The following is a 13,667-nucleotide window of genomic DNA, read 5'->3' as shown; positions in this document are numbered from 1 at the left end:
AACATCCATATTCCATGGACGGTTTTGAGTGAGCCTTTGAAACATTTGGCAAAAAAGATTGTTTCCATCTGCAATTATATCCTGGTCTAAAGACGGTTGAGGCTGGGCATTCCATGCAGAGACGGTGCCGATTATCTTTTGATTGGTCGCTGAAGGATAGGTCAACATGTAAGAATTCAGGAAATCATTCTCTGCATTATCCTTGTAGAATTGGGAAGGGAAATTTCCAACTACCACTGATTATTAGGAAAAGCAAGAATGCGGGTTTTCTTCTCCTGGTTTTAAAGCTTTAGTTCTTCCTCCAGGCAGGACAGGAGAAGAAGGGAACCTCTCAGAAATTTTTCCCTGCCTCTAGTGAGTATATATACACGCCTCCTTGGGTGTGAAAAGTCCAGAGCCTTCTAAAATGTAGCTTCCCTTCCAAACCCCCAAGTGCTTACCTTAATTAAGGTTCTTGAGCTGTTTATTTTATTTCACAGCTCTTCTGCAATTGGCTCAGCTGTGTCCACTCTGAGGTTAAACATTCTGCTCTACCGAATTCTTAACTTTTGTTCTGCTTTGTTAAAGAAACCAAATTGCTTTCGGCAATGCATTTCTTTTTATTTATTTATCCAATTCAGTTGGTGCCCATCTTACCACAAGGTAATGCATAATGACAAGGAGCAGCGCTTGCGCAGAGGTCCTTGTTTCAAGGACCGTTAAATGTCTATAAAATGCACACAGTTCTCCTTACTGTCTTCTATGATTTCTGGGTATTTGTTATCCCAAGTAGAGCTTCCTGGTTTCTGAGCATGGAAGGGAGACGTAAAGGCTTGTTTGCAGAGGTTTCAATTTCAAACTAATAGCACTGGACGTTGCTGGGTATTTCTAGGTCAGGACCTAAATGGAAGCTCAAGCAAAATCAAAATGGGAAGATTAACCAAAAATTCTCTGGCTTTCCAACCTGGAGCCACATGTCGAGATGACTGACCTACTGAACATGTTAGAGAAGTGTGAAGGAGATGTGGCTCCCCTTACAAACGGTGTTCAGAAGGCACCTGAACGCTCATGGGAAAGACCATTAATCCTACCAGGATATGGACAGGACCAGGTTCACTTCATGTGAGGATTGCTTGATGTACTTTCAGCAGCTAACCTGTGAATTCTGGATCTGGAAAACATAATGGCCTCTTTGCACAGAATTGTCTCTCTCTCTCTCTCCATAAACAGAGAAAACTAATAAGAAAGGGAGGGCTGCTTAGTTTTTCCTTGGGTTTTAAAGTTGGGTGTATATATAGTTCGAATCTCACCAGGCTCCAGGTTGTTCTGACCCAAATCCTTTTCCAATAAAACAAACAATAATCAAAGGGAACAGAAACCTTTTAATGAGTCTTACGAATCCCTGGTTAAAAGGCTGCTGCAAACTAATGAACTTTGATAAGCACAAACCTCACCAAAACTGTACAAGACTGCTAAGAATCACAGATAAGAAATATTTCACAACACAAGAGCCTTTAAATACCAACTTGAGATACTGTAATGTCCATGAGGCTGAGTTTCAAAATGTTTTTGCCTTCTGCAAAGTACGTTCATTTCACAGCTGGCTTTTATCCTCCTGAGGGAGGGGCCATTACCTTGCAGCCTTACTCCCGCGTCACCCGTGCTGCTGCAGCTGCTCTTTCCTGTGAGCAACCCTGCACACACATGCACTTGGCACAGGCTCCTCGGGAACCTCCTCATTACTGCTGCCAGCCCCCACAATCTCTGAAGGCAGCAGTCCACTCCCTGATGGTCCTGGGCCCTCACCTGAGTTCTCACTCTCCTCAGCCATCCACACCTGCTGCCGGCTAACCACAACACAGGTTGACTCAGCCTTCCATCCTTCCGAGGTGGAGAAAAATGAGGGCCCAAATTGTTGGGGGCAAAAGGCTGACTCTGTAAACCTCTTAGAGAGGGCTGTAAAACACTATAAAGCAGTATATGTCTAAGTGCTATTGATATACCCAACTATATCTATATAGCACTATCATATCTCTATCTATCTATCTATCTATCTATCTATCTATCTATCTATCTATCTTGGGCCAAACTGTTCTCTCAACCTCTGCAACTTTAAGACATCTGGACTTCAACTCCCAGAATTCTCCAGCCCACTAAAGTCCAGACCAATGAGGTTGAGAAACTGTATTAAGACAGTTGTTGCATCTGTTAATCTGATTTTCCAATCCCTATCGAAAAAAATGTTCCTGACTTCCCAAAGTTCCCATCAGTTGCCTGTACTTAAGCAAGTGGCACTCTGCCATAAAATTACCTAAGTACCATTAGGCAACAATTGGGGGTGTTTGTTAAAAAATGGACACAAACAACTCAGAAGATTCAGTCCAGGTTTTTTGGATAGTTTCAACATGCATCATGTTCTCTAAGCGATGCCAAATCGCTCAAGCACGTCCTGAAACCACCAATTCTGCCTGTATTACATCATAATGGACCTGCCACATGGTGTATTTGGCCCCGAGGATGGCAGCTTGGACTTGCTTGAAAGATCTGTGTCAAAACTGAATCCATCAACTCCAACTTTGTACAAATTGTCCATCTGCTTCATGTAAGAGGTTTCTTGTATGTAATCCTGTGAGCCTTGGGCATTATCCATTTAAGAGAAGATAATGGAGGATCCATTAGGGTCACAGATAAATAAGCAAGTCTACCAGCTGATGTTTCAGGCTGCTTGAAAGATGGGTGGACTTGGCTGGGGAATTCTGGGAGTTGAAGTCCACCCATCTTAAAGCTGCCAAGAAATGCTGCCTTAAAGTCATGGTCCTCCTCATCTCACTGGTGTAGAGTTTCTGGCTGGAGTGTTGTAGTAGGATTCTGAAAACCAGGGCAATGTTAACATTTTCATCCCTCCCACTTGGCACACCTGCACACTCTCCAAATAGCACAACAAAACTATTGGGTTAATTCAGAGCTGTGATGGTGCAGTGGTTAGAATGCAGCATTGCAGGCTAACTCACTGCCCACAGCCAGCAGTTCAATCCTGACTGGCTCAAGGTTGACTCAGCCTTCCCTCCTCCCAAGGTTAGGAAAATGGGGACCCAGATAGCACCTGGTATATGGAGAACTTGATCCGGAATAGGAATAAGGCCCAGGGAGACCAATATTTCGTCAATCCATTTTGAAAGGTTAATATTGCTTATTTCTGGAGCATGGATAGTTATTATAGTATTATTATTATAAGTTTGATCACACCTTCTCTGCAAGGCCTCTGTTACAGGCTAATGTTAGAAATGTAAATATCAGGACTTAAGACAATCTGTCTATAGATGTTCAGGTACCGTATTATTTTCCAAGGCAGCAGCCAGATTGGAGGCTACTGTAACGAAAGCATCTGCAAGGCCTTTGAGACATGAACGGACTGATTACGCATATAAATCTTTTTGAATACAGTTCCTCAGGATTCAGCCAGGTGCTTTTTAGCCAGAAGAGGGCGATATTGACTAACTGATGAAAAATAGTTAAGGGAGACATCAGAGGAAATTCAGATTGGCTGGACCCTCGGCTTAGATTTCAGCGACATGAAACGAGAGGTTTGCTGCTGGCAGTGCCAGAGCAGCTCCTTGAATGAGTCCCTGGCTAAGGCGGAGACCTCGCAGGAAACGGAGTCTGGGTGAATCCGCCTGGTTGTTTATCCCTCTGGTGCTGAGGGATTCAAGAACAGGAGCTTCTTTCCCTGACAGTATCAGACAGTAAAATGCGGTGTCTTTTCAAAAGACAAAGGCAAGAATATCCTCCAGCACCGCCAAGAGCCGGGCATTTTCACATGTGAGGGACGGTTGTAATATGTTGCATAAACCAGCAGCAAGGAAAGTCATTTAACTTTTCAGATTTAGATGATAAAAAAATTTTTCTCACCGCCGGGACAGATTCCCAGTTGACACCAGTTAAACTTTTCTGTTCTGTGTGCGTCCTCGAAGCCTTTGGGAGATGGGCACGCCAGATGCAGGTTGTGTGAACAGACAGGGTGTGTTCAGAAGCAAGGCAAACGCACCCTGAAATGACTGGGGAACAGGACCGAATACAATCGGCCATGGAGGTGTTGAACTGCAGATCCGCTCCAGTGATCCAGCTCCCCTGGTAGCCTGTTCTGCTCTCTAGGCCTCCTCCTCCTCCTTTCCTCTCTCTTCTCTCTCTCTCTCTCCACCCCTGGAATTGGGACTTTGGAAGGAAAGGGGGGCCCTGAGAATGTGGGGGGCACAAGGATAGGGCGGCCATAATACAAGTAATCCTCCACTTACAACCCCAACTCAGCCCCAGATTTCTGTTGTTAAGCAAAACACTTGTTAAGTGATTTCCCCCCTTCCATTTTACGACATTTCTTGCCACTGTTGTTAAGTGAATCACTGTGGTTGTTAAGTCAGTAACATGGTTGTTAAGTGAATCCACCTCCCTGTTGAATTTTCTCGTCAGAAGGTCGCAAAATCAGAGGAAAACTGTGACCGTCATAAATACAAATCAGTTGCCTAGTGTCTGAATTTTGATCACGGGAGGAGGCTGCAGTAAGTGTGGAAAAGGATCACAGGTCACTTTTGGTGTGTTGGGGTAATGTTGAATGGTTGCTAAATGAACTGCTGTAAGTTGGAGGACTACTTGTCACCCTGGAGTGGACCAGCATGGATGGCCGTATATCCAGAGCTCTTCTCTTTGCTCCTTGCGGCCGACCTCCCTGCGCTAAACGCAGCTGCCTCTTCTCTCCCGCCTCCGCCAGTGTCCGAGCCGGACCTACGACCCCACGGTCAAGACCACCCGGGACTTCCCTGATGACGTCATCAGCTTCATCAAGCGCCACCCCCTGATGCACAGGGCGGTCCAGCCGGTGGGCCGGGCTCCGGTCTTCACCCAGGTCAACGTGGACCACCGGCTGACCCAGGTCGTGGTGGACCGAGTCGCGGCTGAAGATGGACAGTACGACGTCCTGTTTCTCGGGACAGGTGAGCCTCTGACCGAGAGACCCACCCGAGGGGCCTCCAAACCACCAAAAGGCAGGGTCTCTCTCCCGCCTCCCCCCAAGGGTTGCTTGGGATGGACAGGGCCCTGGAACACAAGGAGGGAGGGAGGGGGGAGGGGGGGAGGGGTGAGCCCCTGGGCCATACCAAAGTGCAGGGTTCCAGGAACAAACTACGACCGAAAATTGATAAAAGCAATTTAAAATGAAATTGGAATAAAATACAATAATTTAAGATATAGATAAAATGTGATAAAATTATATTTCGGTGTCACCGCTTCAACCTACCCTAACGATAGATCTCTTAATGACAAATGATACGATAACTAGAGCAGGGCAGTTGCCGCATTCAATTTCTAAAGGTAGCTGCTCTTTGCTTATTTATTTATTTTAGCTTCTCAGCTTCCGAAAGGCTCTTGGAAACACTGCAAAAGGTTGCATTTCCATACTGCGCAAAGATTTAAGAGTCCTCTGGTTTTTAACTTGCAAAGTGACACGCTGGTCTAGCTAGTTTCATCCCCCCCCGCAATATAATGGAAGACTCCCATAAAGCAGCTCCTAGTTTACCAACGTTGTATTTTCTATACTACTATTCACCTGGAATGCAAAGTATCTTACAGGATTTCGGCAAACTTGCATACAATTTTTAATAGGGACATTCAGACCAATAACATTCATCAGAGATAGAAAAAAATATTTGGGGTATGGAGAAAAATTGTGAAAACTAAAATTGATATCCTGGTTTTTCCAGTGGAAGAGAATTGCTCAATGAGAAATACCAAGACTTTCTCATATCTGATCTGAAACTAAAGTTAAAGATATTTATGGCTGAGCATTATTTTTGCACCCGGCCTATTTAAATTGGCTCCAGTTATTCAGCTTTGCTCTTCATTCTAGTAGATGCCTGCAGGTTTTAAGTAGTCAGTAGGTGGCAGTCCAGAATTTTAGCAGGGAAGACTCATCTAGACTATGAAAAAACAAGATTCTTTTGACATGTTAAGAAAGTAGAAAGTTGCTCCCTACTAAATCAACCTAATGGCAGTTGTTTTTTTTTTTTTCTCAGCAATTAAACATAATAGCATGAAAGGCTGAACGGCCTGTTTTTTGTGGCTGGTTTTGAAAGAAAGCTGAAACAAGCTCTCAATTAATAAGCTTGCAAAGCGAATACCCAGACCCTATTTTTAGCCTAATCTCACCCACCAAATTGTCATGAAAATTTGACTCTGAATTCTTTGTCAGATGAATAAAAGCCTCCAAACAGAAGAACTTAATAAATAAACAAAAACATTAGAAACAAGCACAGAAGTCAGAGAGGTTCTGAAGATTGATTGTAAGTTATCTAGCGATTCAAACCGTATAATATTTAGAAAAGCTTATTTTCCCAAAAGCTAATCAGTACCTGGAACTGGATACTTATTTCTCACCCATTTCAAGATTCTCAATGGGAACAAAAAAAATATGTTTTTTCCAAGAAGTAGTAGATACCCTTGAATGTTTATCCCCCAATTGCAAATGACAGGGGAGCGCTTATGAATATCTCTTCCAATCTGGGAACATTTTGTAAATGTTGTCAGACAATCAGAGCTGAGCTATTGGAAGGGAAGAAGTGGGAGGCGGGAGATGAGAGACTCATATGACTGGAGACACGTCCGGCCACCCCCTGGTCTGGGCAGGAGTCCAAGTGGTGGTATCTCTGACCAATGGCCGATGGGTGGGAGCCCCTCCTGGCTCCAGCGTCCAACTCTGTGGGCTCTTAGAAGTTTTCCCTGGCATTCATCAAGCGCAGGAGAAATGCTCACGTCCCTCGGCTGCCTGGTGAGAAAGGAAACCTCCTTCGGGGGACCCAAAAGTAGAAAATCGGAGGTCAGTCTGGGTGGCCGGACTCATTTGAGAACTTGGAAAATCCAGGTAGATTTTGTAATTTGGGAACCAGGCAGTTCAGTGGAGTCGTAGCTGTGCTCCAATCCGGAATGTCAAGGGCTTTGTTTTTTCTCTCTCTCTCCAGCTTTTAGGAAGGCTGATTGCATTCGCTCTAATGACAGCGTGCAGCTAATCAGGGTTAATTTCAGAGAAAGCTATCCAGGTGGAGAGGTGGTTAGCACTTGGGATGCTTTTCCTTAAGGAAATTCCAGGACTGGAAAGTCTGAAAGGCATCTCAGAAGAAGGCAATGGCAGAGCTCTTCCATATTAACATATTACTTGTTAATAACACATTATTAATTTTAGCAGACAGATTTAAACAGAAGCACAAAAGCACGATGTGAGGTGATCAGGTGTCTTAATCCAGGAAGGCCCAGTGGAATAACAGTGGAGAGACCCCCAAAAGGCCAAATCACAGGTCTCGGTCGAAGCTCTCAGCTCAAAGGGCAACGCCAGGGTCTTAGCAAATCTTGGAAGCAAAACCTTATGCCTTGTTTCCATGGTCCCAAGACCTGATGGTGGCTAGAAGGTGCGTCTATTTCTCATGCAAATTCACAGGATCCTGAGATGTAAACGAGACCCTGGGAAACATACAGATAAGAGGGTGTCAATCTAAATGATCTTAAGGGCCTCCTACAACTGCGTGAAGATTCCCCTCCCCCTTTTCTTCATGTGTCAAACAAGAGTGAAAAACAAGCAAGTTAAACATCTGTGGCGATTCTCTGTCCTCCAGGTCCTGGTTGTCCCAAAGGTGCTTTTTTTTCAAGAGGCAACTGGGGTTTCTTTGTTTTTCTTTGAAGATGTTTCACTTCTCATCTGAGAAGCTTCTTCAGCTCTGAAGAAGCTCAGTTCAAGAGCTGAAGAAGCTTCTTGGATGAGGAGTGAAAGGTCTTCAAAGAAAAACCAGAAAGTCCAGTTGCCTCTTGAAAAAGAACCTCTGGGACAAGCAAGTCAAACCTTATCCTAACTCAGAATGAACTCTGCACTTCTGGAAGTCAAGAGATGTCGCTACGCCCCTCAAAATACAGTGGTCTTTTGCAATGGCCCTACACCATGTAGCGTCAGGAATTGAGCTTGATTTCAGAGCGACATGTGCAATGTACATTTGGGACCTGAGATAGCCAGTCTTTCCACATTTCTCCCAGAATGCCATGTTTTAAGAGCTGCTATTCAGTCCTCCTCAGACTGTAAGTAACCAAACACCCCCTTCCCCTCAAAAATGTGGTGAATAGATCAGACTCAGCTTATTTTTTCAACCTTCATGATTTGGGGTATTCATACAAGAGTCATCTTCCCTTCCTTCAGATTGAGTGATACTGCACGAAATGTTACACATTGGAAGGAATTTGACCAAAGTAGGAAATTGAATGCGGTCAGTTTACTGGAAACTATTTATCTCTCAATCATCCTTCTCTTAACGAAGATTAATACTAACGGTATAATTGCCTTCATCATGAGGTTTAAATTTAGTGAAATTAGCATACGGGGCAGTCAGTTCAATCAAAGGAGAAGCTTGAAGCAACGTCTGCAGTGCCGCTCCGTTCAAAGTTGCTTCTTTCCTTCCACTTTGGTCTCCAGTTATTTAATTTCAGGATCTTTTGTTTCTTCAATCACTGCCATATGAAAAGCTCCACGCGCGCACAATGCTGGCCAGGGGAAAACATAGGAAATAATTCACAATTGATTGCAGGGGAATTGGCATTGTTGCTGGTTGCTCATTTGCATAATCCACTGACGACGTACCTGGAGGGCGTGTGAGGCGCAGGGGAACCAGACTGAAATATGTGTTTTTTTAATGATCGGGAAAAGTTTCTAATGCTTCGTCCATGCTCAAAGGCATCGTCTGGGATGGAAAACTGCATGAGCTCTGAAGGCGGCACATGAAACGTTTGCTTGCAATCATCTTTGTACACAACTTTGTATATAATATTTTAGGGGAGAATATGTGATCATTTATTAATTTCTTCCATATGTAGGAGAATAGGATGGTAATAAAATGCCAGCTCTCGCAGTGAAACCAGACAGGGAACATCACCAGATGATCTAATTCTACTTTCTTCTCAGGCTACATTAGCAGAATCTTGCCAGTCTGAGAATACAAGTCTCCCACTGTCCCTTTTAATAGTCTGATATGTTAGGCCGGGTCCTTCCTAATTTTCTTTCTTTGCCTGTTAAGCAGCTGTGGGCTCCTCAGCCTTTTCTCTGATCATTCCCTAGGCAGCATCTCTTCGCCTCCCTCCTTAAGAGCCTTTCCACACACCGTTACATCAGATGAATAGAATAGAATAGAATAGAATAGAATAGAATAGAATAGAATAGAACAGAACAGAACAGAACAGAACAGAACAGAACAGAACAGAACAGAACAGAATAGAATAGAATAGAATAGAATAGAATAGAATAGAATAGAATAGAATAGAATTCTTTATTGGCCAAGTGTGATTGGACACATAAGGAATTTGACTTTGGTGCAAATGCTCTCAGTGTACATAAGAAAAAATAAAATACATTCATCAAGAATCATAACGTACAACACTTAATGATAATCATAGGGTACAATCAACAATCAAATCGTATTAGGAAACAGTCCATATAAATCGTAAGGATACAAGCGACAAAGTCCGACATCCACAAGTGGGAGGGGATGGGAGGGATGAGAAGATTATCAGTAATAGTAGTGCAGACTTATTAAATAGTTGGACAGCGTTGAGGGATTTATTTGTTTAGCAGAGTGATGGCTTTCGGGGAAAAAACTGTCCTTGTGTCTAGTTGCTCTGGTGCGCAGGGCTCTATAGCGTCATTTTGAGGGAAGGAGTTGAACCAGTTTATGTCCGGGATGTGAGGGGTCTGTAGATATTTTCACAGCCCTCTTTTTGACTCGTGCAGGATACAGGTCCTCAATTGAAGGCAGGTGGGTAGTAATTGTTTTTTCTGCAGTCCTAATTTGCTGAGAGCTAATTCAACTGATAACCAATAGTAGATAGATGATAGATAGATAGATAGATAGATAGATAGATAGATAGATAGATAGATAGATAGATAGATAGATAGATAGATGATAGATGAAATTCAAATTCTATATCTATCTATCATTTATCTAGCAAACAATTTTTATATTGTCCATGAGGTCACCTGGAGACTGGCTCAGAGATGTGACTTATTCAGAGTTCAGCCATGACTAAAATCTTTTATATTTTATTTATTTAAATAACTGATATGGTCACCTATCTCACCTGGCCTTACGAGGTAGCTCACAAAGCAAATCCAAACAATCCTGCCTCTCAATCCAAGACCAACCATCTCTCACTCGCATGAAGCTCTTCCTCTCTTCCCTTGACGGATCCATCCCTCTAGGCTGGGCCGTATGGAGCAACAGGTTCGATTTAACCCCTGGCCTCGTAAGATCTCCCCTCCTTGGTATTAAACAGCGGCAGCCAGTGATCAGAGGAGGAGTAAAAAAGGATATTTATATGATACGGGTTTAGTTAAACAGTACCGGGAGAAGAATGGAAATAAAAGGGCTTCTGTTTACAGGAAAGTGTTGACAAAAGAAGAGTTCCCCAAGTGAGGAAACAGCATGATGGCTTTTTTTCAGCTGAATCATTTCCATTTCAGATGCTGGAACTGTGCTGAAAGTTTTGAGCATCACCAAAGAAAAATGGGACATGGAAGAGGTGATCCTAGAAGAACTACAAGTATTCAAGGTAAATCTCCAAAAGCAAACCAGCTTTTACACTAGGGGGAAAAATTAACAGGTTGTTTTTATTTTATTGTGAAATGTATTTGCCATCCAATGACTCTGGGCAGCTAAGTTATATTCTGGGCCAGAGGAAAGACTTCGGTAACAGCAACATAAATATAGTCTTGCCTTTTTTGTGTACCAAGAGGGAGAAAAATCATGAAAAGTGAAATTTGAGATCAATCCTGATGGAGTCAAAGTCTGCAGTCATTTCAAGGGTAGGAAAACCATTCGGATCATCTTAGCAAACTTACTCGCTGGGGTACTGCGTCCCTGTTCCAAATCACCTCATTTTCTCCAGGCTGCTAATTAAGCAGCTGCCCTGCCAATGGCAATGATGTAATGAGATTTTTCACATATTGTCACATGCATTCGTGGCACCACCCCTCAGAATTAAGTCTTCTTCCAGGCAAGATCACTTGTTGCCTTCCTTAAAGACCTTCAGGGTGTTCAGATACAATGAGCTATTATTGCAAAATAATCATTTCATAGGAAAAAGACATAAAAGAAACAAAATTAATCCCCCTGTATGCTTTTTTATGATACTAAGTAGATGTGATGATTCTTGCTTTAAGCCTCCTTCCTATATCATCTTTTGGCTGCCGCAGACACCAATTATAACTACATCACGTTGAAAAAAATCAGGAATTGCCAATCAGCTGCCAAGTAATCTGGAATGATTAAGCATGTACCAATTTGTTGCATATTTGTAGTATCAGATTTAATACCAAAAAGAGCTATTAGCTCAGCAGATGTTCTTCTACTTTATGTACTTCATTTCTTCTTTTTTCTTACAGAAAAAAATAAAAGGGAAAGAAATCAATGTAGGTTCTGTGTATTTTTATTAACCCGTCTGAGGTTACTTAATTTGATGTAGGTATTTTCAAGAACACATGATGGACAGAGGAGATGAATTTCCTCACTCAAGGAATATTGTAGCCCACATTGCTTGCTTCAAGAAAAAATATATATATTTGACCACCCAGAGATTGTTCAATTCGAATGGAAGCAATTAATAAGCTCTTCCTGAAATCGCTCAGGAAGAATTCTTGGTTATGGAAAACTCAAATCCATATCTGACAAAATGAAGTTCAACGTAGAGAAAAGTAAAGTCCTACACTTAGGCAAGAAAAAAACAAAAGTGCACATATAGACTGGGTGAAACCAGGCTCAGTAGCAATAACTATGAAAGGGATCTTGGAGTCCTAGTGGACAACCAGCTAAATATGAGCCAGCCCTGTGCAGCAGCCGCCAAAAAAGCCAATGCAATCCTAAGTTGTATTAACAGAGGGATACAATCAAGATCAAGGGAAGTACTAATACCACTCTATAAAGCCTTAGTAAGACCACACCTAGAGTACTGCATCCAGTTTTGCTCACCACATTATAAAAAATATGTTGAGAGTCTAGAAAAAGTGCAGAGAAGAGCAACTAGGATGATTAGGGGACCAGAGACTAAAATGTATGAAGAACAGTTACAGGAACTGGGCCTGGCTAGTCTAGTAAAGAGAAGGACCAGGGGAGACATGATAGAGGGCTTCCAATATTTGAGGGGCTGCCACAGGGAGGAGGAAGGGGTCAAGCTATTTTTTAAAGCACCTGTAGGTCAGACAAGGAATAATGGATGGAAACTAAACAAGGAGAGATTTAACCTGGAAATAAGGAGAAACTTTCTGACAGTGAGAACAATCAACCCACGTAACAGAAGTTGCCCTCGGAAGTTGTGGGAGCTTCATCACTTGAGACTTTCAAGAAGAGATTGGATTGCCATTTGTCAGAAATGGGGTAGGGTCTCCCGCTTGGGCAGGGGGTTGGACTAGATAACCTACAAGGTCCCTTCCAACTCTGATTATCTGTTATTCGTTATCTGTTAAGCAACTTCAAAAACTCAAAGCTGCACCTGGTGTTTTTCCCATCAAATCACCTTTGTTTACATGATTACATAAGCCCGGAATTCCATCCTGATATTCTAAGTTAGACTCTGAAGATTATTGATTTCTCAAAAAGGCTTAGAATCAACTTGGTGTTCTTGAGTGATGTGAGAAATATATCATTCCCTGATAACATCTTTCCCTCCAGATAAATACAAGCAATGTTGATCCTGTCTTCACTGTCATTTGTTCATTTGCTTTGCAGCATCCGTCACCTATCCTGACCATGGAAATGTCTCCAAAGCAGGTAATTTGCAAGTAGTAATTTTAGCCCTTGATAAGTGGCTTTTTTAAAGCCCATGTCTTAATATTTTATGATTTAATATTTGCTCGGGTTTTTCCCCCTAATCTTACCCTTTACGGTCCCTCCTGTCAAAATTACTCCTTTTTGGTTTGAAATCCATTTCCACATTCCACATGAACACTCTACGTTCATTGCATATTAATAGAAAAACAGTAAAAGAGGGAAGCAATAAAGAAGATGTTGCATAGATGTTACTTTGATTCTTCCTTGATGACAGCTTTTACTCAGAACCTATTTGTCACACTGATACATCATTATCAGTAATTGTGTTATGCAAATCCAACCATGTGCATTCAGAAGTTAATCGGAGTGGCCTCAGCAGGATTTCTGCTTCATAAGCAAATTTAGGGTTCCACCTTCAACTGGAACAATTGTCTGTATCTCTCTAGACTTGGTCATTTGTCAAGGTTAAAGGGAACTGCTGTCAATATCTAAAGCAGGCTTTGTTAATTTTAGCCACTTTAAGATGGATGGACTTCAAATCCCAGAATTCCCCAGCCAGCATGCTGGGAGTAGAAGTCCACACACCTTCAATTTCAAAACTTAAAGAGCCGTGAAAAGTTTGGATAATCTAAACCACGGTTTAGCGAAGTGGGGAAAAGTCATGATATGTTACGTGACAACAACATGACACCGCCAGTTTGACACCCCTAGTTTTTGGAAACTCGGATTCATTAACTAGAATATAAAATGATCTGGAGTTTGCTATTTAATCAGTTTGTGCCTCTTGTGTAGAGTTCCTTTAGATTTCTGCCAGTGCTGTATTTTTTACTATGTTATTGCCCCTGGATTTTC

At 42.4% G+C, this 13,667-nt stretch overlaps 1 protein-coding gene across 1 annotated transcript in view; it reads left to right on the top strand.

Annotated features, from left to right (window-relative positions):
- SEMA3D (semaphorin 3D) overlaps nt 1-13,667 on the top strand; it is a 107,391-nt gene that overhangs the window by 78,297 nt on the left and 15,427 nt on the right. The window contains exons 12-14 of the mRNA XM_026713118.2: nt 4,742-4,964; nt 10,514-10,602; nt 12,774-12,815. Of these exons, the coding sequence (XP_026568903.1) occupies nt 4,742-4,964; nt 10,514-10,602; nt 12,774-12,815 (354 nt within the window). The remainder of the gene's footprint in view (nt 1-4,741; nt 4,965-10,513; nt 10,603-12,773; nt 12,816-13,667) is intronic.

This window comes from Pseudonaja textilis, chromosome 5, assembly GCF_049901715.1.
Source record: "Pseudonaja textilis isolate UNSWEBS1 chromosome 5, rPseTex1.2, whole genome shotgun sequence".
Taxonomy (NCBI): Eukaryota; Metazoa; Chordata; class Lepidosauria; order Squamata; family Elapidae; genus Pseudonaja; species Pseudonaja textilis.
This window is presented reverse-complemented; position numbering and strand designations above follow the sequence as displayed.